General features: G+C 31.9%; 1 protein-coding gene and 1 long non-coding RNA gene across 2 annotated transcripts; both read left to right on the top strand.

The window, feature by feature from the left end:
- Positions 1-16: 16 nt before the first annotated feature.
- Positions 17-27,985, top strand: LOC139482716 (uncharacterized). Its single transcript, XR_011654925.1, has 3 exons — positions 17-92; positions 1,884-2,014; positions 27,614-27,985. It is a non-coding gene; the product is annotated as an uncharacterized lncRNA (long non-coding RNA).
- On the top strand, positions 18,405-24,046 carry LOC139482428 (uncharacterized). The gene is made up of 2 exons (XM_071266323.1): positions 18,405-19,112; positions 21,907-24,046. Exons 1-2 carry the CDS (start codon positions 18,567-18,569, stop codon positions 22,573-22,575), a joined length of 1,215 nt encoding a protein of 404 aa, XP_071122424.1. The 5' UTR covers positions 18,405-18,566; the 3' UTR covers positions 22,576-24,046.

Consider the following 27,985-nt stretch of genomic DNA (forward strand, 5'->3'; position numbering starts at 1 on the left):
TAACCGTAGCCAGTGCCAATAAAATACGGTATGACTATCACTTGCCACTATGTACCTAACAGAATGAACAATTTTGCAAAGACTCACTCAGTGTAAGTATATCGATACGGTGAATCAATTAACATGAAAAAACTCTGTAATTTCTAAATAATTTTACTGGACACAAAGCACACGGGCACCTGGTAATTCGTCACCTTATTAAAGTCAAATCGGCACCTTTTTTCACGACATTTCTGCAATTGATTTTTTAACTGTCACCTGATATTAAAAACGGTTTTCATCTTTAATTTGAAAGTAATTATTGGTTCTCTTCTCTATTGCAGTATATACAGATGAGGATAAAAAGAAGAGAAAACAATTAAATTTTATCATTGATTTTTTTTTGATAATCTGCCTTTCCTGATTTTCCTGATCTTTTCAGTGGCGGATCCATAACTTTTTCTAGGGGGGGGGGCGCTGACTGACCTAACGGGGGGGGGGGGGGGTTTGCTCCAGTCATGCTCCAATGAATCCCTATATAATCAACCAAATTTTTTACCACAAAAGGGGGGGGGCGGGCGCTCAGCACACAAGATCATGTATGATTGTTTATACAGAGAGCACACAAGATCATGTAAATTTGGTTAAATGTCCAATGGTAGATGGAGAAACAGCACTGTATACTATATAAATAGAGCACCTAGATTCTACCTGTGAAAATATGGTTCCTTTTTCAAAGGAGGTTTAAGGATCAGTTCAGTTATATTATATAGTTTATAAAACAATTATGCATAGGCGGATCCAGGGCCCCCCCCCCCCTTTCGTGGGAAAAATTTGGTTGATTATATAGGGAATCATTGAAGCATGACTGGAGCGGGTCCCCTTTAGGAAAAGTTCTGGATCCGCCACTGTTATGGGAGTCTTCAACAGTTCACTTGCAAAATATAATATTAATTTTGGGTATGGACTTAACTACTGCGGGTTACTCGAATTAACCAGGGGGGATTTGACTTGTTATGCCATATTAACTATCAAAGGTGGCTTACATTTGTAGGTGCCCATTTGACCAGGTTTCCAAACATGGAAAAATGACTAGAATTCAGACACAGTGTTAAATAAATTAAAATATATACAAGTTTGTGTTGGAATGCACACTACACTGGCAGATTTATTAACTAAGCTACATTAGATTGTAACTTGAGTTATATTCCTTGTGACTAATTATACATGTGTTAAAAATAATACAATTTTGAATAATAATATTGAAAATAAGGAGATCAATGTAGTATGATTGCCTATGAGATTACTATCTACTAATGTTTATATGAACTGCATTTAAGCATCTATATAGGACACCTTAATAAAAGCGCTTCGGACCCAATAAATTATAAAACGTGTTGTTTTCCATTTTTTAATACCTTTAACAATGAACAAAGCTCATACTGTCAGCTACAAAAAATGTATAACAGGCCATCAAGGCTTGACATGACAAAATGTAAAATGATTTGCCAAAATAAATCAAATATGGTAGACTGCATCAAACAACAACTAAATTTCATCCGGACTTGGAACAGGCATAAATAGAATGTTGTGACTGTTGTGTAACAGCACAAAAGAGAAACAAAGTGTTGAAATCGGTTAGAAATTGTTTTGATTCATTGAATTGGTACAAAGCTAAAAAATTCTAACATGAAGACAAGCAATCAAAACTTAATAGTACTTTCAGTTATTGAACATGTTGAAAGCTCATTAAAAGCTAATAAAAACTCAAACATTATATATAAACCATGTTTTCCTGTACACATATATATATATATGTATAGATGTAATTATCAGAGAAATTCGTTTTACAATTTTTGTTTAACATGTTTAATTATCTATAACTGATATATTTTTTATTAAAGTTTCCAAGCAAGTCAATACATGCAATAACAAAAAACTTTTGGGATAGAAGACACTGTTTAAAAAACGTGACCAAAGAAAAGAAAAGGAAATGTACTTGTAATCAACACTGGAGAAAAAATGGACTCTTCAGGTAAGAAGTTTTATTCTGCAATAACTTTTGTTTAATAGTTAATCTGTTTTTCAATAAAAGAATGTGTAAAGTATATTTTAGTGGGACAGCATCCCAACAATCAATAAATCTGAAGAGATGTCAAGTGGTAAATATTTTGCTTACTGAAAGTTAATACCAAATGTGCCATGCTATAAATTATCCTTCATCTGAAGAAGGTATCAATATATGCAACAGGAATTTTACAGAAAAAAATCTGTCCTTTATTATGTCTATATGCTAGTCGCAAATTTTTCACTGCATTTGCATATCTTGTTAGGTTAGTACTTTTTCATCTTTTTAAAATTTTGTCTTGCAAAACAACAAATTGCAGGGATAAAGTAAATGCAACAAGTTTTCATTTTATCCAGGTTTTTTCATGTTTGCACATTCTCTTTCCCATACAATGTTTTGGTGAAGTTAAATAATAGTAGTTTGTACACATGTTGCCACTTGGAAATATAAATGATATGGAAAATAGCATTGTGAGCTCTCTCAAGCCTATGTGAGTTGTAGGATTTTACAAATTTTCATCATTTGTTCATAAGTAGGAGGCCACTGACGGCCTAAGAGGGCGCCCGCTCCGGTCATGCTTCAGTGATTCCCTATATAATCAACCAAATTTTTACCTGGCCCCATGCACTCTAAATCCACGTTTGCTAAGACCAGTTAAATAATCAGCTTTGGTCAGTAATGCATTGGAATTCTGTTAAAAAGGAAGGTGTTTGACTTTTTCTAGTTTAAAGATTAAGTGTTAAGAAACTAGTTTTACAGGAATTAATAGTTCCCCTTTAAAATGGAAAGTATAATGAAAATTGCATTGTCAATCTCAATCCTATTGTTCAACTTTATGTTTGTTTTTATAGCATTTTTTTTTATCAAATTCAAAGGTTAGTTTGGCAAGCCAAAGTCATGGATGAGTTCAATAAATGTTGCAGATTAGCTTTTTTTGCAGGAGTTAAGCTGCTTTAGAAAACTGCATTTGTTACTTATTTCAAGTATAATAACTTGTTGATTTTCGCATTTTTTTCATAAGAATGTTCAGTATATATTTGCCTTTCGTGAACTTTTAACTTTCAGTTACATTCAGTTCTTGTGAAATTCAACATCTGTTATATAAACATCACAAATGTCTTTTTACTTAATCACCTTTTTAGCTCACCTGGCCCGAAGGGCCAAGTGAGCTTTTCTCATCACTTGGCGTCCGTCGTCCGTCGTCGTCCGTCGTCGTCCGTCGTCGTCCGTCGTCGTCGTCCGTCGTCGTTAACTTTTACAAAAATCTTCTCCTCTGAAACTACTGGGCCAAACTAAACTAAACTTGGCCACAATCATCATTGGGGTATCTAGTTTAAAAAATGTGTGGCGTGACCCCGCCAACCAAACAAGATGGCCGCCATGGCTAAAAATAGAACATAGGGGTAAAATGCAGTTTTTGGCTTATAACTCAAAAACCAAAGCATTTAGAGCAAATCTGACAGGGGGTAAATTTGTCAATCAGGTGAAGATCTATCTGCCCTCAAATTTTCAGATGAATCGGACAACCCGTTGTTGGGTTGCTGCCCCTGAATTGGTAAATTAAGGGAATTTTTGCTGTTTTTGGTTATTATCTTGAATATTATTATAGATAGAGATAAACCGTAAACAGCAATAATGTTCAGCAAAGTAAGATTTACAAATAAGTCATCATAACCAAAATGGTCAGTTGACCCCTTTAGGAGGTATTGACCTTTATAGTCAATTTTTAACCATTTTTCGTAAATCTTAGTAATCTTTTACAAAAATCTTCTCCTCTGAAACTACTGAGCCAAATTAATCCAAACTTGGCCTTAATCATCTTTTGAGTATCTAGTTTAAAAAATGTGTGGCGTGACCTGGCCGACCAACCAAGATGGCCTCCATGGCTAAAAATAGAACATAGGGGTAAAATGCAGTTTTTGGGTTAGAACTTAAAAACCAAAGCATTTAGAGCAAATCTGACAATGGGTAAAAGTGTTTATCAGGTCAAGATCTATCTGCCCTGAAATTTTCAGATGAATCAGACAACTAGTTGTTGGGTTGCTGCCCCTGAATTGGTAATTTTAAGGAAATTTTGCTGTTTTTGGTTATTATCTTGAATATTATTATAGATAGAGATAAACTGTAAACAGCAATAATGTTCAACAAACTAAGATCTACAAATAAGTCAACTTGACCAAAATGGTCAATTGACCTCTTGAGGTCAAATGCATTGACCATTTAAAAAAGGGGGTGTTCCAACCACTGGAACCCTCCCCTGGAATCACCACTGTGTGTGCCTCATATTATTGTTTAAAACTTTAATAGAATAACGGAAATTTTGAAAGCTAGATTTTTCAACAACACCAGGATATTAAAATTAATTTATATTGTTCAAAATATCATTTAACTATTAAAAGACGTTTTTTCTCATAAAAATAAAAGAAAGAATATAGTTCTTCATTTTATATTTTATTGCAAGTTTAGGGAAATATCTTATAAATAAATATAATTATGTCCATTGTTCTCATTTCATAGGATAAATCCAATATAAAGTATTGGCATTGAATTGATATTTAAGAAATGAATATACTAAATATGAAAATATAACTTTACAAGAAAATCATACATGTGATGGACTGTGAAACTCAGATCAGTAGATTGGGAAATTTTGGTCAGGAGATTAGGACTCAGATAAGGAGGTTTTTTATCAAGATTATTTTGTCGTAAATATATACCGTAGGATGTAAATATTGTCTTTAATAAAAGTGATTTGTTTTTCAAATTTAATGTTTATATGTACCCTTGAAGCCTTTTTATTTGAATGATATTATTTATTATTATTTGTTAACCTTATTTTGTTTGTATTGTTACATGAATATAATAATATTGTAAAAGGATTTTACTTAAATTTTTAATTTAAAAACAGTAAAGTAGAGTATAGTTGTACAACTGATAATAAATCCGAAAATTTTCAATTCCTTGAAAGAAGTCTAGATTCCTAAAATAATTTAAGAATTTATGTTTTTTTATTTGTCCCAAAACATTTAAATTCATTTAATTCCCACCCTTTTATGATTATTTTATTAAAATATAACTAATTTATATGCTTTTTTACAATTTACATTTTAAGAGAAAAATAACTTAAAAAAGGATATTTCAAAGGGAAGTAATCTTTTTTCAATACACAACAGTTTTTAATACATATGATACACAAGGACAGTTTATAGCCAGAGGTAAACATTGTTGACTACCAGTATGTTTGACACCCAAGCTGTCAAGTGAAGCCATAAAGTTATACATCTTCCTTGATTTACGGGTAAAATTTAATACCCTACAGTAGTCATAATAGTAAGAAATTATCAAAAATGGCAGCTGATAATTTTCATTTATGAAATATTTCATACAGAGGATTTTTTCTTCTTAATGGGAGGAGACTTTAAAAATGAAATTATTGTACTCTCGTTGGGAGGTTCACCTTCTTAGAATAAAGACACATGTTTTCAGTGTCATTGGTTTCAGTCATCATATTTATTGGACTTTGTTGTTCTAAGTTTTTTTTGTGGTAATAAGATATATATAGCAAACTGAAACTCTTCAATGAAAAGTCCTTTCTGGTCAAGTGCTTGAAGGTACAGTAATGTCAGAGTTTGCTCAAGTTTTAAGTAAACTATAGTATGGGACATAAACTTCTTTGTATTTTCAAATATAATATAGATGAATATGATCAACATAGTCAAATGAAAAATTTGATTAGCTAGCATTCTAAATTTAGAATGAAAGAAGCTAGATAACCATGATCAGGTTGGGAACCAATGATCACAAATCCTCTATACGGTTATTATTCCTACGCTAAACAATAGATTGCATATTTTGTCACTTTTTGCATATTATGCTAGAGATTGTAGCCATTAAAACTAGAAAATGACATTCTGCCCTAATTTGTTTTAAATCCAATCTAAACAAAAATAATAAACCCCTCTAAAGTCAGTAAAGTCTAAAGATGGATAATTGTATGCCTCTTTAAAAGAAGGATTATCCCTCTATACAGGTATAATCACCATACAGGGGGTTTGTTCCCAACCTGGTGAAAGGGAAGAAATTATACAGATTTAAAAATGACAGCAAATAATATTACCTGATGAAAATAGTTTACACATTAGTTTGGCTTTTTGCTGTTTATATTTATTTTACTGCATTGTGCAGTTGAAAATATAGAAGCATAAAACTTAATGTATCTAATTTGCAAACCCTTATAAATTTTACTCTCAATATTTTACATTTTTACATGTTCTCAAATTATGATGTTGTCGTGAAAACATATTCTGGTTAAAGACTTAAAAGAGAAGGATGAAGCTAAAAACAAGTTTTCAATGGAAATATTAAATTCATTAAAAATATTCTAACCATTTGAGTTTTGTTTGTTGGAACTTGTGTACTGATATACTTTATTTGTAATTCTACAAAATAACAATTGAAACATCTGTTATCAGACTTGCCAACTATCCAGATTTTCGCTGCATCATCCTGATTTTTCATCTTCGCTAGCCAAGGGTTACGATCCACTCCCGCTCTCTTCACCCTTTGCGGATTGAGATAAAATTTCGGAGACACAAGGTCAGGATTTTTATTGGTTGCAGTCAAAACTCGCTGCATCCAATCAAAAAGCACCCATAACATGATCATGTGTAAATGTACAATGTAGAAAGTGTTTGTAAACAATTACCACATGTTTTTTGTGCAAAAAGTCTGTACATCCCTAAACACATGACGATATTTAGTGACAACTAGAATGTTTATAATCAACCAATAGCTGTTATCAGGTTACAATTTTTTCATACCAAACAATTATTTAAAAGGAATTGATATTGAATTCCTTCCTATATTTTACTAGACTGATAAATATATATATTTTATTGAAAGTCTGAAAAAATGTTAATGATTTTGAGTTCATTAGCAGTATGAAAACATTCAGGAAATTTTCCTGATCATTTTTATGGGCCGCAACAAAGTTGTTGTAGCCATATAGTTTTACCCTTGTCTGAAATTCTACATTTCTGAAATTCTGTAATTCCGAATTCTGTTATTCCGTAATTCCAAATTTTCATCATTCCTTCATCCCGGAACAAACCATTATTCAGAGTTTTTTTTCTAAACGCTGACAGATATTTGGCTAATTTTTGGTATATGAGTTGACCATGATGTGTTCAAGTTAAAGTCTCGTTCTGCTCCGCTAATTTTTGTAGAAAATAAATTGTTGAAAATCACAGTTATACATACTTTTTATGCCCCACCTACGATACTAGAGAGGCATTATGTCTTCTGGTCTGTCTGTTCGTTTGTCTGTGCGTCCGTTTGTCCCATTTCAGGTTAATGTTTTTTGTCAAGGTAGTTTTTGATGAAGTTGAAGTCCAATCCACTTGAAACTTAGTACACATGTTCCCCATGATATGATCTTTCTAATTTTAATGCCAAATTATAATTTTGAGCCCAATTTCATGGTCCACTGAATATAGAAAATGAAAGTGCAAAGTTCAGGTTAAAAATGTTTGTCAAGGTAGTTTTTGATTAATTTAAGGTCACATCTACTTGAAACTTAGTACACATGTTCCCTATGATATGATCTTTTTAATTTTAAATCCAAATTAAAGTTTTGACCCCAATTTCACGATCTACAAAACATAGAAAATTATAGTGCGAGTGGGGCATCCATGTAGTATGAATACATTCTTGTTTTGTAAATGCCTTCAGATGTAGGGCTGATTTTAAGTATGTGAATTAACCGTGATGAGTTACAGATTAAGTTTCACTTTTGTTCCGGCCTGCTAATTATTGCAGAAATTATGGTCTTTGGACTGATAAATTGTTGAAAATAACAGTTATACAGACTTTTTTTTCTATACGCCTTCACATTTTGAGCTGATATCTGATATGTGAGACTACCATCATGTTTGTGTCCATATGTGTTATTCAAATTGCAATACTGGTAAATCAAATATACACAAATGCACTAGCAATACCAATTTCTAAAATGGTCATTTTTTCACATGCCAAAAAAAAGAAGAAAAAAAGGACATAATATTAATCATGATAAAATGGACATAACATAACTTTTCCTTATTTTACCAAAGGCTTCATGTTTAGAAACTATAATTGCACTTTGATATATTATTAATTCAAATACATGAAGCATTAAATATTCTAGACACATATATAGATATATAGCTTTAAATATGTCTGAACAAGTGCCAACTCTATGGCAGAAAACACATGTTATATTCATGATATATATAAAGGTACTATTTCTACCCCAATCATACTAGCTCTCATTATGTAATTGTTCGTCTAGCCTTTCTTTTATCACACTCTTCATTTATAACATTTTGTTCTTGTTATTGTACATTGTTTGCATATGTATTTTTAGATTTTTAAAGATGCCAAGAAGAAAAAATTGGAGGGCAGCTGAGGCTAAACATGGTGTGAAAAACCCAAAGAAAAAGAGACTGACAGACTTGACTAGGGATACTGGCCCTATTAACAGTACAGAGTTCGACCTTGACATAGGTGATACTGACACCCACAACAACAGTAACTCAAATAACATGGGGGATACTGACCTCCACACAAATATAAACAACAGTAACTCAAATAATATGGGGGATACTGACCTCCACACAAATGCAAACAACAGTAACTTGAAACTACTCGAAAAATCTGAATTGAAAACACTTGAAATATCTGAACTGAATATACTTGAAAAATCTAAATTGAAAACACTTGAAATATCTGAACTGAATATACTTCAAAAATGTGAATTGAATAAACTTGAACTATCTAAATTAAATGAACATAAACTATCTAATTTGAATCAAAACAGTAACAATAACTGTGCAAAGGAATTGAATATAAACAGTAACAATAACTGTGCAAAAGAATTGAATGAAAACAGTAACAATAACTGTGCAAAAGAATTGAATGAAAACAGTAACAATTGCTGTGCAAAAGACTTGAATGAAAACAGTAACAATTGCTGTGCAAAAGAAACTTGTCAAATACAAACAGATATTCTGTCAAATGAATCAAACAATAGTTATGCACGAAAAAATTCTCATAGTAATATTCAAACTGATCTATTGCAAGACCAAAATGAACAATCTAAAAGTGATTTAGAAGAAATATCTGATTATTTCAATTCTTTTAATGCAAAATTTCTGAAATTTGGAACTTTTGACCAATATGCCACAAAATTTGCTGATCAAAGCAGGGGAAACCAATGTACTTGTAATTGCTTAGTTTTCTTATCACTTTCTACATCAAATTTTGATTCAAACACACTGAACCTAGATTATATTTTGAATAAAGGTGATGATATTTACAGGAAGCATGTTCAAGAATTAACAACACAGGGATTATTTAAAAATATGCTTTTAAATTTTGATGAAATTCCCATCAAAATAGAAATTCCTGAAGGGACTTTTATAATTAACAAACAGACTATTCTGTTTGGTCTAGCTTTACAGTACCAAGAGTTGACTGGATTTCTAACATTACAAGAAGCAATTCAAAATTGTATAAAGCAGTCTAACAAATTTCTTATAATGATTGGAGCCATATGTTCGGCAGTTTATTATTTTAATCATACATACTATTTTTTTGACACTCATTCTCATTCAGAATGTACACTGAATAATCCATTAGATTCTTCTGGCAAAAGTATTTTGATTGGATTTGCTGACTTGCATGACCTCCTCAGTTACTTATATGCTTTTTATACAAGTTTACAAATTGATTTAGACTCTCAATTTGAAATTTTACCTGTATGTATCAGTAGTAAAGATACTGACAAAGATGTGACCAAGCAGATTAAGAATTATTTCGATGATCAGACACTAAGGAACACAAAACAGAAAAAAGTTTCCAACCAGTACATGAAGGTACCCAAATTTGTATATATGAAAAACTACATGCAAAATAGAAGAAAAAATAAAAAATTCAAGGAAAAAGAATTAAATGCAAAAAGATATTCCAGAAAAGATAAAAATTATAGAAAAACTGAAGCAGATAAAAAAAAAGTCTCAGAGAGATGATTCTGATATTAGGCAGATAGAGAGACAAAGAGAACTTTATTCTAAAAGAGAGGCTAGAAAGAATGAAGATTTTAAAAAAACAGAACTGGCTGCTAAAAGACAGGCTAGAAAGAATGAAGATTTCAATAAAAGAGAACTTGCTGCTAAAAGAAAAGTTAGAAAGGATGAAAATTATAGAAGGGCTGAAGCGGAAAGTAAGAAGTCTCAAAGAGATAATTCTGATATAAGACAGATGGAAAGACAAAGAGAACTTGCTGCTAAAAGACAGGCTAGAAAGAATGAAGATTTCAATAAAAGAGAACTTGCTGCTAAAAGAAAAGTTAGAAAGGATGAAAATTATAGAAGGGCTGAAGCGGAAAGTAAGAAGTCTCAAAGAGATAATTCTGATATAAGACAGATGGAAAGACAAAGAGAACTTGCTGCTAAAAGACAGGCTAGAAAGAATGAAGATTTCAATAAAAGAGAACTTGCTGCTAAAAGAAAAGTTAGAAAGGATGAAAATTATAGAAGGGCTGAAGCGGAAAGTAAGAAGTCTCAAAGAGATAATTCTGATATAAGACAGATGGAAAGACAAAGAGAACTTGCTGCTAAAAGACAGGCTAGAAAGAATGAAGATTTCAATAAAAGAGAACTTGCTGCTAAAAGAAAAGTTAGAAAGGATGAAAATTATAGAAGGGCTGAAGCGGAAAGTAAGAAGTCTCAAAGAGATAATTCTGATATAAGACAGATGGAAAGACAAAGAGAACTTGCTTCTAAAAGACAGGCTAGAAAGAATGTAGATTTCAATAGAAGAGAACTTAATTCTAAAAGACAGGCTAGAAAGAATGAAGATTTCAAAAGAAACGAAACAGAAAAGAAAAAGATTGCCAGACAAAATGAAGACTACAGAAAACATGAGTCTGAACAAGACTTCCACAGAAAAAGAGAATATAGGTCAAATCCAGAAAATTTAGAAATTGAGCGTTTGAAGAAACGAAGTTCTAGACACAAAAACCTAGATATAGACAGATGTTATGAAAAGACAGTCAAAAGTACTAAAAGAAAAAACATTGATTTTACAGATCATGAAAAAGACCTGAAAAAGAAAAGAACTCAGGGTATAACCCTTGATGCTTGCATAAGAAATTTTAAAACAAAAATAAATCAAGGTCCTACATATATATGTACTTCATGTCATCAAACTTGGTTCTGTGATTCTGTAGTAAATTCTAAAACTGTCAAAACTAACACTCCTGCTAACATGACTCATTGCTTTACTAATTTTAAATCTGTACAGCAGATAGAATGGATATGCCACACTTGTCTAAATGCAATTAAAAGACGAAAAATACCTCGTTTTGCAATAGCAAATAAAATGGGATTTCCTCAAAAACCAAAAGAATTAAATTTGTATCCTTTAGAAGAGAGACTATTATCATTAAGAATTCCTTTTATGCAGATTCGACAGTTGCCTAGAGGTGGACAGTTATCAGTTAAAGGCAATGTTGTAAATGTGCCTGTTGAAGTTCAACCTACGATAAATTCTCTTCCACATACAATAGAGAAATCAGGTACAATATCAGTTAAATTGAAGAAAAAGCTTGAATTCAAAAAATGTGATTTTAGTGAAAATGTCCGACCATTTGCTGTCATTTGTGCATTACATTATTTAATGAGAACAAGTGACTTGTACAAGTCTTCTGGGATTGAAATAAATGATGATTGGATTACCGAAATAGCAAAAATAAATGAAGAAGAAAGACAAATTGAAAACAATAGTACTGAACAAGAGGATAACCAAGATGAAAATAATTCAGACCATGACTCCGATCATTTCAGTGAAGTAGATGAAAGTGAAACGCATGTTGGAAACACAGATACACTGTTAGATCACATTCCAGACGACAATCCACTATGTGATGCAGGTTTAACTTTTGCTCCCGGTGAAGGTCAACGACCAATTAGTCTCTACAGTGATCCTGATGCAGAGTACTTATCTTTTCCAACTATATTTTGTGGTCAAAGGAGACCAGATAACAAAGACAGGTCTGTTTCTGTTCACTATACTGATATTGTTAAATGGGAACTTAGGTCCATGGATAGGAGAGTAGCACAGTCTGTACCAAACATTTTTTTTAAGTTAAAGAAAATTCAGTTAAAAAACATCAGTGATAAGGTCTATCTTGCTCTGAGAAGGTGTCAATCAGAAGGAAAAAATGGACAGCAAAAGATGTACTGAATCCTAACACTGTGAATGATCTTGTAAGATTGGATGAAGGTTATTATATCTTTAGAAGTTTAAGAAATTCTCCAGTATACCTTGAAAAGAGGAAAAAAGATTTGTTTGCAATGATTAGACAGTAGGGTCTTCCAACGTGGTGTGGCTCTCTTTCATCTGCAGACACTAACTGGAAAGATTTGCTACGAATTCTAGGCAAATTAAATGATGGAAAAGAGTATACTGACAAAGAATTGGAAGAAATGGATTGGCATCAGAAATCTAAACTTGTTCAGAAAGACCCTGTGACATGCTCTAGATATTTTGATTATCGTGTCCAACAGTTTATAAACTTGGTGTTGAAAAGTGATCATGATCCTATTGGAAAATTGACAGATTTTTTTTATAGGGTTGAATTTCAACAGAGAGGTTCACCACATATTCATATCTTAATTTGGATTAAAAATGCACCAGTATATGAAAGTGATTCAAATGAAGATGTTGTAGCATTTATTGATAAATATGTCTCCTGTTCACTTTTAGAAAATGATAGTTTAGTCAATTTGCAAGTTCATAAACATTCAAAAACATGCAGAAAAAAAGGTCACCCAATTTGTCGTTTTGGTTTTCCCCTTCCACCTATGAAAGCAACAGTTATTTTAGAACCTTTGGGAGAAAATGATGACATAGAAAAACACAAGGCTATATATAAAGAAATACAAAACGAAATTAATACACTTCACAATTCTGAAGATATAGACCAGATGACATATGACATGTTTTTAGATGATGTATTACAAATGAATGATGAAAATTACATTAAGGCCATTAGAAGCAACTTGAGTGGTCCAAAAGTTTTTCTCAAACGAAAACCATCTGAAGTCCGTGTTAATGGTTACATGAAAACTGTGTTGGTAGCCTGGCAAGCAAATCATGATTTACAGTTTGTTTTAGATGCATTTGCATGTGCAGTGTATATTGTTTCATACATAAGTAAATCACAAAAAGGTATGAGTGCATTACTAGATCAAGCAGCAAAAGAAGCACGACAGGGAAATTTAGACTTGAAGCATCAAGTAAGACACATTGGGAATTACTTTTCAAATTCTGTTGAGACAAGCGCAAAAGAAGCAACCTACTTAACACTACAGATGCCTTTAACAAAAGCTACAAGACAAGTTGTATTCATTAACACATCTCCACATCACAAAAGAACTTTCCTCCTAAAGCAATCATCAGCCCTAGAAAAACTAGGCCCAGACTCTACTGAAATAGAATCAGACAATGATATTAAAAGATACTCGCGTAGACCAAAACAACTAGAGAATTGGTGTCTAGCCGACTATGTATCTGAACTTGAATTGCAGTATCCTAAAACTTCAGAGTCCTCAGATCATGAATCAGAACAGCAGGACAATGGATCTGAAAGTGAAAATGAAGAGGCAAATACAGATGTTATAGAAGAAAACAATAACAAAATTGACTTAACTCTGAAGAATGGTATTAGAATATACCAAAGAAAAACACCTAAGGTTATAAGATATGTTAAATACAATTACAAGACTGACTCTGAAAACTTCTACAGAGAACGCTTAATGTTATTTTATCCATGGAGAAATGAACTTTCAGATTTGCAATGTGGACATGAAACATTTGAAAAAATGTACTTGACTGTTGCAAGACTATTAGAAAAAAAAGCCAAGCAATATGAGGGTAAAGTAATAGATCTAGAGAAAGCTATAGAAGAGGCAGAAAATGAATGTAATGAGAATGATCAAATAGCACCTGCCACACAACAAGTAGAAATGGAAGATGCTGAAATAGGCCCAACAGAATCTGAACAGTATGTTCATTTCAATCCAGATAGACCAACAGAACATAGACTGTATGATATGTCCCGTGAAGTTGGAATAGAAGCAAGAACAGTAGAATTGACAAATCATGCCAACAGAATAAGTGAGAGTGATTATTTTGGATTGATAAGATCCTTGAATAAAAAGCAGTGGGAATTTTTCCAACATGTTGTCACATGGGTTAAAACAAAACATGAACCATTTTATACATTTTTGACAGGTGGAGCAGGATGTGGAAAATCTGTAGTTGTCAGAGCAATATTTCAAGCTTTACACAGACACTTATGTTCTATTGAAGGTGAGGACCCTGACGATATTAGAATTCTTCTTTGTGCTCCTACTGGAAAGGCAGCTTACAATATAAATGGTCTGACCATTCACAATGCTTTCCAGATACAACCAAATAAAGGACTTGACCAGTCATTGTCATGTGATGTTCTCAATACACTCAGAATGAAATACAGAAATTTGTCTCTGATTTTGATTGATGAAATTTCAATGGTTGGAAACAAAATGTTCTCTTTACTGGAGAGAAGGCTGAAAAAAATCAAGGGAAGTAACTGTTCATTTGGTGGAGTTAGTATCATAGCTATTGGTGACTTTTTCCAACTCCAGCCTGTATTTGACAGTTGGATTTTCAATGATCTTAGTAAAGGATTAACAGCATTAGCCCCTAATTACTGGAAATTATTATTTTCTTTTCATGAACTTACTGAAATAATGAGACAAAAAGATGATTTAGAATTTGCTTTGTTACTAAACAGGTTGAGACAAAATCAGCTGACTGAAAATGATTTTGCAGTTTTAAATACCAGAACTGTTTCAATCAGTGATCCAACATACAAAACTAATGCTACACATTTGTTTGTTGAAAATGCTTTAGTGGATAATTTTAATTTGCTATACATATCTAAATTAGGCTCACAAAAGGTTAAAGTTAAAGCAGTTGACACAGTTTGTGGGGATTTACCAGCCTCTGTAAAAACAAAATTACTGAGTTCTTTACCAGAAAAACAGTCTGATACAGCCAATCTTGCAAAAGAAGTAGTACTAGCAATTGGGATGAAATATGATCTTACAGCTAATATTGAAGTCACTGATGGTCTTACAAATGGTTCAACTTGTGAACTTAAATTGATTGAGTGCAAAACTACATCTTTAAGACCAAGTATCATATGGGTTAAGTTTGAAGATGCCAAAATAGGTGCTAACAATAGAAAAAAATATTCACACTTGTACGGAAAAGATGTTGAAAAAACATGGACTCCAATGTTTGACATTAAAAGATCATTTACTTATAAATATAAGACATTTGAAAGAATTCAGTTTCCTCTTCGCCCAGCAGCTGGAAAAACAATTCATAAATCGCAAGGAGATACATTACACGAGGTTGTTGTTAGTCTGAAATCAAAACGTAAAGGGAAAATACCACATATTCACTATGTTGCACTAAGCAGAGTAACATCCTTAACTGGATTACAGATATTAGATCTTAATCAAGAAGCAATAGCTGTAGCAGATTGTGTTCGACAAGAATTACTCAGACTAAGAACAGATGCAACTCTACAGTTGTGCTTTAAGCCATTGTATAACTTATCAAGTAACTATTTTAAAGTAGTTTTTCACAACACAAGGTCATTGCATGCTCATTTTAATGACGTTAAATCAGACCCTAACATCTTGGATGCTGATGTTATTGGTATTGCTGAATCAAGACTTATTTCAACAGATGAAAATGATGATTTTCATGTACCTGGTTTTGAACCACCAGTACGCTTAGACCAAAAGCAAACAAACTTTAATACAAGACCACCTCATGGATTGGTATTATATTATAGAAATGATTGTGTTCTTCACAATACAGTAACTTTCTCAACTCCATCTTTAGAGTTTGTAATAGCAGACATAATATCACCCAGCAAAGGTCTTTTTCAGGTTGTCTTTGTTTACAAAGCACCAAACTGCAAATTGCAACAACTAAAAGATACTTTCCTTGCAAACCTTCTTCCTGACGTGTATTTAAGACACCCAAAACTTATCATAATGGGAGACTTTAATATTGATTTAAACACTGGGAACACTTCTTTTTTAAAGTTCATGATAGATTCATTTTGCTGTTCACAAATTGTGTCTAAACCTACTACATCTTATGGTACATTGTTGGACTTAATTTTCCTAAATTTTGATAGTAAGGTAAATTTTGAAGCAGATGTTCTTGATTCCTATTGGTCAGATCATAAAGTTATATATGTAGCCATTGAAATACAATGATTCAGTGTCATAATTATTTTATATGCCAAAACCAGCTTTGTTTGAAAGCATGAAAATCAAACCCGCTGAAAAACATGACACATTTGGGGTTGCTGAAAATGCAACCTCAAATGTGCAGGAGTGGTTTTAAAGGAAAATGGGTTTCCACTCCAACAAATTTGCCTTTTTATAAGTAGGAATAGAAATGAGTTGGCTTCAAGAATCCTGATATCCAGATTTACCTGTTTAGAAGAAAGCTTCTTTACAAAGCTTTCTTCTTTATAGGTACACTGGATTAAAGGTAGCAAAGGTAAAGAAATTTGAAACTGTGTTGCTTTGACTTCCATATAGCAGAAAGGCCATTGGTGATTGGTCAACCATTTTGCTATGGAAGAAAAGTAGAATTCCACTCATTTGAAGTCAGTAATGATTGGAGACATCAAATTTTACTACCTGAATGCTCATTGTATCAGTGGAGAGTTGTTTGCACTTTGAATGAGAACACTCCTGATATTTACTTGTAATAAATGTATTTATATATAATTCTTGAAATATTTGTTTTTGAATACCATCAAAAACCATTCTTTCATATAGATGTAAAAAGGGAGTTTTGAAGACCACAAGTTCCATGCCTCGTTTCTCTTCCTACAAAATGTTTAAATTTAACTGGCTGTTCGATGTACTATGATTAAAAAATCAAAATGTTTATAATGTTGAAATCCTTGCTGTTATGTACATATATTCATTGTAATTTTTCATACAGATAATTTGATACAATTTACAATACTTTTGTTCACTGTACATGTATGATATACTAAACATTGATCATGATTATTTATGTACAGTTTAATTTTTGTAATGCTAAATCAATCTGTATATTTATCTCATCCAATATTTATTGACTTTTCTGTTTAAGAAATGCTTTCAGGTTCATATCAGACATAATAAATCAGTTTCTGTACAAATACCACATATTTTATTATAATATAATTTCTTGGAGTTCTCCAAATTGAAAAACAATCCATAAATCCAACATTTTTGATTTCTTATGATTTCAATTAAGTCTTTTTCTAAGTACAGGTTTATCAAAATGTGTAAATCATTAATTTATGCAAAGAGTTAAATGTTGAGAAAAAAAATCAAATATTGCATTAATTTGTCATTCTACACAACTATGTGGTTGCATTTTTGCTTATACATTTGATAAATATGTAAAAGTCATTTATAAAACAGAAACTAATGAACAATTCGTGTAAACATTTGCTTCGTAGAGAAAAAAATTGTGAACATTTGCTTAATAGAGCAGAAATTTGTGCCTAATGCATTTTTTGTGAAACTGGTACATATTTCATCACAAATTCATTTGTTTACAAGAATGCTTATCAGAATTGTTTTAAGCTGTTAAAATTAATTAAAAAAAATAATAAATTTATATTCCTTAAAATAACAGTTATAGCATAATATTGAACAAAATGATTATTTAAAGCATGTTTGATAAAAATAACAGTGTCTTATAATGTGATGATTGCTGAACACAAACTTGATCTTTTAACAAAGCAATAAATACTGTTAATTCAGAAATTTTTGCCATGCTGATTTATATGTATTGAATAAATGTGACTGCATTGTTAGATTCATGATTTAAACTTACGCACTAATTGTTCCTCATGAAATATTTGCAATCCTATTTCGAAATAATATCTCTCACTTTATCACTAGAAATGGATGATTCACAAAAAATCTAACATTACTTTCTGATATAATTTGAGCATTTATTTTTATTGAATACAAAAGTATTAGTTTGATACTTATGATAGTAGCTGTTGAAATATTAAAGATTCTAATATTTATGCATTTATGCATTTAACATTTCCATTCTTTATTCTAGATATTTAAATTGCATTTTATGTACTGTAGGAACTTGTATATATGATAAATATATATATATAAGTCATTATGTTACTACAACTGTTTTTATATATGACATGGCTGTATAGGTTGAGGTGTTCCTTCATCCGGAGTAATTTACCAAAACAAAATGTTTTCCGGAAGAAAGATTGTCGGCTCTCCGAACTATCCCGAAGTCCTGATTTGCTTGAAAGTTTAGTGTATTGATTAACATTCTTTGATGAATACTTTACATATATATTTATATGTTTACTCTTCTACACAAAATTTATAAAAAGAAATGTAATTTCCAAAATTTTTATTATATGATTCACGTACGAAAACAACCGACTTTGAATCGTCACTCTTCGGACAAATTTCCCGCCATAATCGACGACAGCGGGATTGATAACAAAATGGCTAGTAATAAAAGACCAGCAAGTGCTACTGACAGCGAAGAATATCAAGGATTTATACATGGATTATCCCCCATAAAAATTTCCAGAACGAACTCAAAGTACTTTGACTTCACATTACAGATCAATACTTCCAATTACAAAAGAGTTGTATGTTTTGATGCTTCCAAACGCCCAATAATAGACAGTGCAGCAAAGGGTAAATCCCCACTGAAGCTATCAAATTATACTGAATCACCATCAAGGACGACTACCGGTACAGATATCATACTCAACAAAAAAACCGTAGTGCAGACTGCTAGAAAACTGAAATTTCTAAATCACCAACCAGAAACACAGTCCACAACACCTACCAGAAATTTGACTGAAGTTCAGGCCCTTCCTGTCAAATCTATTGTAAGTAATTTTAGAAAATAACTTTTATTTTATACGAACCACTCACTCATTTGCATAAATGATTAAGATTCATGTGGACCCTTAGGGTAAAATTGCTGTATTTTTATTTCAAAATTTACTGAGTACAGACAAACAAGTCGGGTATAACCACCAATTGGTGGATTATATTTGAATTTTCAGTTTACTGTTGACGTATAATCCACCAATTGACATAAACTGTTATCACTCCAATTATAACCTGTGGACACCCTGTGAGGAATTTCCCAACTTAATTTATTTTAACACCTTCTGGAGGAATGGAAAAAAAAGTGAACAGCAAAATCCTTAAAACTATAATACATATTTGAAATTTATTTATCTAGGTCATGCAATATAGCAAAATCCTTAAAAGTATATATATAATACATATTTGAAATTTATTTATCTAGGTCATGCAATATGCCTTAAATCTTTTCCAAATGTACCACTTTTTCTGTACTCGAGCAAATTTTTAGGTTAAATATCAGCAATTTTAGCCAAAGAGTTCACATGAACCATAAGAAGCTATCAAATGCAACACTACAGATACCGCAGCGCCTTTCTCCTAAAACAAATGTTAAAATAAAATCCACTTCGTCTTCTAAGAACCACAGTTGCTTGAATTTTAGTTTTTATATTTTTGTCTCTAAAATTCTAGCAACTGTGCAAAAACTACAACTTCATTCTATTATTAACTGTTCACCAATCAAAATATATCTTGCCTATTCATATACATTGTATTAACCCTCTTGCTGCCGACTGTTTTCAAGGTTGCATTTCCTATGTTGCAAAATACTATAGTTCAACGTCTTGAGACATAACATGCCAAATAACAACGTCATTCAATTTATGACTGTTACATGTACATTTTACACCCATTTGACAACAACGTAACGCTGTTTAATCTTTGGTCTTTTGTTTGAAAAAAATACAGCATCGATGAGAAGCTTCCATAAATTTAACCATGAACATACATGTACATGTGTATGTGTCCCTCCAGCACTCCCGGTAGTGACACAAGTGTCCCTCCGGCAACAAGAGGGTTAAGCTACCTTTGTTTACCATTTCCTTCACTTATTGTCCCATGCGTGCTTATGTGTAGACTTTCGCTAAAAATACCATATCATTATGTCTGTTAATCATGTTAATCAGTTTGTCAGTCTGGCATTAGTGCTCTCATGAGTACATATCTTGCAAATTTTATAGTTGCCTACAAACAAATTTGAAGAAGACATAGGTTTGCATTATGTCAACGTCAATCCATCTCTCCAGCAAATCAGCTTTCAACACATTGTTTTGTTGCGCCTGAAGATATTGCTTTGATATTTGATATTTTGTATATGACCGTGACAAGTTACAGCACGGGGGGGGGGGGGGGGGGGGGGTCTCAACATGGGATTTTGGGTACAGTTGTGCAGCTGGGATTTTAAAAACACCCCCCATTCATATATTGAATAATTGTGAAATCCCTACCTATACATATATTTCACAGCGAAATCATAACCCATTCATATATTTATGACCCATTGATATATCTCAATCGGTCAATTACTACCTATTGATATATTTCCTCGGTAAAATTGCCCCCCCCATTCATATATTTGATGGATCAAAAAAGGGACCCATTCCAGCGGCACATATGTATATACCTTTATATAGGAAGAGACCCCCCCCCCCCCCGTGAGTTACAGATCAAGTTCAAATTTTTTTTTTTGGTTTGGTGATTTTTTTTGCAGAGTTATTGCCTTTGGACTCAGAAAAATCACATAAGTAAGTCATCTGTTTTCTGCATTAACTCCTGCATTAATTTCAAACCCTGGTTTTATGCAATACTTTGTAATGCACAGGGGTCGAAATAGGTGCTGGTCCAGTGGTCCAGAACCAGTAGATTTTGTCAGCTAGTGGTCTGGGGGACCAGTTTAAAATTTTCGATAAAAATCTCTGATTGCATCACAATCTCAGTTGTTTACATTACAAATTACCAGAAAAATCAATTACACAGTACTGGAAGTAATGCAATTGATTAGTTTAATTACTATCTTGGTGGGCGTTCTTAACAATAAACAAAAAATAAAACTTTTTGGAAGATATGAAACCGCCGCTCATTTGATACACTGCCAAGTATTTAAATGAATATTTCTGGACAGCGTTCCAGACATCCACTTGGCACCCTATGGTCGCCATAAAGATGATGATGTTGAAAACAATGACAACATTTTTACAGTTCTTGGTCCTGATTTTGATAATGAATACTACATGTATTAACTTTTATCATAATCACATACAATAACTTCTATGAAAAATGTATAATATATGTAAACAAAGGCACCACAATAAAAGTAAACATCTTTAATTTATGTTTGACTTTGTTAAATGTCATTTTTGCAGGACCAATAGAATTTTCAGTCCACTGGTCCAACTGGCTGGTACACAAAAAATCTGAAATTCAACCCCTGAATGCATAATACTATCCACACTCATCTATGTCCACTCTTGTTTTCATTGTGTTTGAAGATGTTAATCCTATAATCCCGTACAAATCACAAATTTGAATAAACTATATTGCATGAAATTCATTCGATACATTTAAATAAATAAGATATTTATATAAACCTATAGTGTTAAAATTTGAAAAATGTAATTTGTTTGACCACATTGAAAAATAAAAAAATAAATTTCTACTTTGACAAAAATAAACTACCCCTCCCCCCCCCCCTTTTATAGTTTATCCCTGACACGCTCATTCTACATGGTTTTTTTTCTTATCTCTTTTCAGCTTTCAACAACAGCCAAGGTAATGAAAATTGAAATCCCTAAAGTACAAATGCTCTATGGCAATCCTACAAATCTCCAAGACATAATTGTGGTGGACAACACCAACCAAATAAGAATTACTCTATGGGATGCATCAGTTTCAAGTGTGCAATTAGATAATACATATAATTTTGAAAATTTGTCCGTGAGGAACTTCAAAAATGAAACATATCTCACAACAACCAAGTCCACAAAGATCAACAGAACTGAAGATCTCAATAATGCTGTAGAGTATGAAGCAACAGCTGCTGAAATACCAACAACTATTGTTGGAACTGTAACAGAAATTAAAATAACACAAAGTTATATGTGCAAATCATGTACAAGGAAATTGCCAGAGATATTAACAGAAGAAAAGTACAATAGATGCACATTCTGCAAAATGTTACAAAAAACAGAAAACTTTGTTTCCTGTCTGACTGCAACATTAAATGTAGAATCAGAAGATGAACCTGAAGATAACCAACCCTCTAAACTAACAATCTTCAATACTCAAATTAATAACTTTTGTACACTAAACAACAAAGAAGAACTGCTTAAAGATCATCTCAAAATGGAAGAATTCTTTCTAGAAGAAACATTCGCTTTTAACCTTTTTGACAACGTAGTAGATTCTTTTACAGTGATGTAGGTACATGTACCAAATTTCTTCAAAAGCATGAATACATGTATCATTACCTGTTAACCTTTTTTTAGAAATATAAATAGACTATCCTTATCCATATATATGTATTTTATTTAAATTTTATTATCTGATAATTACAAAAATACTGGAATATGCATAGCACAGCTGCATTTAACATTTCTTTTAAAACATATTTACACCATCTAAAATAGACACCATTCTAAAACAACTTTGTGCAAGCACTTATTAAAGTTAATGTGTCCAATGACTTTTACAGTACATTTATATATAATCTTAAGTCATTTGTCAGCAAGACAAAAAAAAACTATATTGTCATTGAAGTATAGATGTTAAACTTCTTAAGTTAGTGATTTTGATATTCTCAAAGCACATACATTTAAATTTGTTCTACAACTTTGAAGAAGAAACTTATTCAAGTGATCATGTCCAATGACTTTTACAGTACATTTATATAGTCTTTAGTCGTTTGTCAGGAAGACAACATATGACTTTTACAGTACATTTATATAGTCTTTAGTCGTTTGTCAGGAAGACAACATATGACTTTTACAGTACATTTATATAGTCTTTAGTCGTTTGTCAGGAAGACAACATATGACTTTTACAGTACATTTATATAGTCTTTAGTCGTTTGTCAGGAAGACAACATTTTTTTATATTGTCATTGTAGTATTAATGTTAGACATCTTAAGTTAGTGATTTTGATTATCTTTTAAAGCACATTAGTGTTAAATTGTTAAACAAAACTCAAAATACTAAGAAAACAAAACACTGATGACAATTTGAACATATTCAGTCAAAAATTAAATTCATTGTTTACATACTACCAACCATTTTTTTAACTGTCTTGTTAGAAAATACTTTAATTTTGAATATATATACAATGAACTGTTTTCAAGTGTAATAAACAATTGATATTTTTTTATCCATTGCTTGAGGGTGTAAGCTGCTAAAGTTTTTTAATATTCATCAAATTACAGAATGATCTTTTTCATTTCATATATCATCTACATATAAAACAATAAGCAATTTGTTAAATATCTTATGAATCCTTGATTTAAATTTTATTACATCTTAAATAATAAAACTCATCCTTAATATAATGTTGACATGTCAAAATATATACTTTTCTCACCAAAATTCAATATATTTGTATCTTAAAAAACAAGCACAATCAACTATAATAATTTTATGTACTTTTAGTCTATTCAATATTCACTAGTTGTTTGAACACTAAACAGTGGACACACCCAGACAAAACACTTTTTTTATTGAATTTTCATTTTATTGTTATTAGATACTTCCATTGCATGGAGAACGTCATTATAGATCAAACAAATTATTATTTAATTTATAAGCATGAATATATACTACTACCTTGTGTTTTACTCCTTTGTTAGTATTAAAAAGTGCGTTTTGTTTAAATATATAATTCAGCAGATATATTTTGTGACTACAAACCAATGAACCATTATTGTTTTTAAGTTGCATAAATCTTATATTTTCCAAAATAATTTTACTAAAATTTATTTTTTTCATTCTTGGACTTTTTTTAGACATGATTCACTGAGGCAAATTTTAAAATTGCTATTAAATTTTGTCTTGATCATCTGCTATTTAATATTGAATATTGTTCATCTATTATTAATGCATTTTTATGTTTTTACAGTTTATTATAATAAAAGAATAATTGATTACCTATCACTGACAACTTATATTATACCTATGCCTTTAAGTGCAAGAGTTGAAGACATCGCCATTTTAGAGGTCAATCTATAGTATTCAGTCTGTCCATCCATCCACAACAAAATATTATCCACTCTATATCTTGAGAACAGTTATGATTTCAAAGTTTAAACTTCACATGAATATTAAGCAATACCAGAGGGTATGTCATTATGTATGTACAACTTTGTAAATGAAGGTCAAAACCTAGATTTTAGCATAGAACCTGATGTCCTATGAAAAAGATCATGTCCACTCTTTATCTTCTTATATCTTTATTGCAAAACAAAAATCATTTTTATGTCCCACCTACAATAGTACAGAGGCATTATGTTTTCTGGTCTGTGGCTCTGTTCCTTCGTTCATCCATCTATGCGTCCGTTCAGGTTCAAGTTTTTGGTCAACGTAGTTTTTGATGAAGCTGAAGTCCAATCAACTTGAAACTTAGTACACTTGTTGTTTATCATATGATCTTTCTAATTGTAAAGCCAAATTAGACTTTTGACTTCAATTTCATGATCCATTAAACATAGGAATGAAAGTTTCAGGTTAAAGTTTTTGGTCAAGGTAGTTTTTGATAAATTTCAACTTGAAACTTGAAACTTATTGCATATGTTCCCTATAGTATAATCTTTCTAATTTTAATGCCAAAGTAGATTTTTACCCAATTTCACAGTCCATGGAACATGCAAAAGGATAGTGCTAGTGCCACATCCGTGTACTTTGGACACAATTCTTGTTCGTCATTGCAATAAAAACTCAACAACAAACACAAGAAAACATAGCTATATTAAAATACATGCTAATATACTCATTTGAAACCATGCTAATTACTTGCAGCTGCTGTGTGTTATTACTTCAATAACAATAAGAAGCAACAAAGGACTAAAAAAAAAATTAAACTTGTCACATATCTGCACCTATCCCAACTGCAATCTTTAAGCAGTCAGAAATATTCAGCCTTTCTGGTAAACTTCACACAGTTGTAGTACACAACCTGAGGTTGTGCATGCAGGAAATTATTACTGGTCACAATTATTTTAAGGGAGATAATTGATTTTACTTAGTTATGTGCATGCAGGAAATTATTACTGGTCACAATTATTTTAAGGGAGATAATTGATTTTACTTAGTTATGTGCATGCAGGAAATTATTACTGGTCACAATTATTTTAAGGGAGATAATTGATTTTACTTAGTTAAATATAGCTATAAATGGCAACAAGTCTGTAATTCAACTACTCCTAAACAGATTAATCAATATTGATGAAACTTTACAGTTTTTTGTCTAGCCTGCAACTTTTGTTGCAGAAAGCTCATCATAGGGATAGTGATCGAGCGGCAGCGCCATTAGCTAACTTCCTAAAAGCTTTATATTTTAGAAGCTGGAAGACCTGGATGCTTCATACTTTGTATATAGATGCCTCATGTTACGAAGTTTCTGTCAGTCACATGTCCAATGTCCTTGACCTCATTTCCATGGTTCAGTGACCACAAAAAAAAACTTCAGATTTTTTTGTAATGTTGTATTCTCTCTTATTACAAGTAATAGGATTACTATATTTGGTATGTGCGTACCTTGCAAAATCCTCATGTCTGTCAGACAGTTTTCACTTGACCTCGACCTCATTTCATGGATCAGTGAACAAGGATAACTTTTGGCGGTCAAGTTCATATCTCAGATACTATAAGCAATAGGGCTAGTATATTTGACTTCTAACACAAAGGTTCCTGGTTCGATTCCCATTATGGTCTTGAGGAAACGATGATAGTCCGTCGGACGGGGACGATAAATGGCTGACCTGTGTTAAGAGAGAGCCACATCTCTTGCACGTTAAAGACACCCTTGTAGATTTCGAAAAAGAGTAGGCTAATGCCGCTACAAGGCAGCACTCGCACCCGCAAAGTGGAGAGGGATTAATATAAGTTGCAAAACTTGTTTCCCAATCCACTATAAATAAATATGTTTAAACTAAACTAAACTACTATATTTGGTGTATTGAAGGATTGTAAGGTGTATATGTCCAACTGACAGGTGTCATTTGATCTTGACCTCATTTTCATGGTTCAGTGGTTATACTTAAGTTTTTGTGTTTTGATCTGATTTTCCTATACTTTATGCAATAGGTCTACTAAATTGGTTGTATGGAACCCTTGTAAGGTGTACATGTCTAGCGGGGAAATGTCATTTGACCTTGACCTCATTTTCATGGTTCAGTGGTTATAGTTAAGTTTTTGTATTTTGGTCTGTTTTTCTTATACTTTATGCAATAGATCTCCTATATTTGTTGTATGGAATGATTGTAAGGTGTACATGTGTAGCAAGCAGATGTCATTTGACCGTGACCTCATTTTCATAGTTCAGTGGTTATAATTAAGTTTTGGAGTTTTGGTCTTTTTATCTAATATTAAATGCCAAATTGTCAACTATATTTGGTGTATGGAAATATTTTATGAACTATATGTCAGTCCCACACCTTTTATTTAACCATGACCTTAATTTCACGGTTCATTGCACAGTGTTAAATTTTTGTGTTTTGGTCTACTTTTCTTAAACTATAAGTAATAAGTCAACTATACTTAATGTATGGAAGCATTGTTAGCTATACATGTCTGCCTGGCATGGTTCATCTGACCATGGCCTCATTTCCATGATTCATTAGTCTTTGTTTAACTATCTTGGTTAATGTTAAGTTTATGTGACAGTTGTAATAAAGCTAGCTTTATACTTAGGACTATCAACATGCCATCAAATCAATGATTAGTAAAGAAGGCCACACATTTCAGCGTGTGCACTCTTGTGAACACAACCTGTAGATGTGCATGAAGGAAGATATTTCTAGTAAGATTTTTTTCAAGGGAGATAAGCACAACTCCTTAATGATTGTAGCAATAATAATTAAACTTTACACAGATCCAGTACATGACTAGAGAATGTGCATAAAGGAAAATATTCTTGGTCTGAAATCTTTGAAGGGAGATAACACTTAATTTATATAGATTTAGTTATTTTTTTGGATTCTACACACTGACTTAAAGTATATAAAGAGAGATAACTCTAATTATTATTAATTTTTAATGATCTTTCATTTCCTTTTACTTCAAGAAGAATACCCAATGTTGCTAGGGGTAAATGCATTATTTTTGCCTCTGAAAAAAATATAACCCATACAAAAATGTTTGAATGGCATATTTAGCACACACTGAAAAACAAAAATAATCATTGATGAATAATTTAAACAAAAATATTGAAGGTGAGCGATTCAGGCTCTTGAGAGCCTCTTGTTTATGTTTACAGAAGAAATTGTCACACAGAAATGTCTTGGGCAAATTAAAAAGGAGAAGTAACTCTGCTAGGAAGCAGTTCCAGTCATTGTTAGCAACAGGACTGTGACGAATAGAACTTTAATATAAACTTAATCAAAATATAGAATTTACCAAACTTGTGTCAGATAATACTCTCATGCTTCTATTGGAGGACATCAATGATGAGAAGTAAAGGAAAAGACAATAAATGACAGCATATCAAATATCACAATGTATATTTAGTCAGTTAACACATTAATTCATCTACATACTTTACAGCATTTCATTTTAACCATGTGTAAATTTTGTCTATTCAAGCTTAACAAAATGCTTTGAAATTAAAATATTAAATATTTTAGGCAGA

The sequence above is a fragment of the Mytilus edulis genome, chromosome 7 (genome assembly GCF_963676685.1).
Source record: "Mytilus edulis chromosome 7, xbMytEdul2.2, whole genome shotgun sequence".
Lineage (NCBI taxonomy): Eukaryota > Metazoa > Mollusca > Bivalvia > Mytilida > Mytilidae > Mytilus > Mytilus edulis.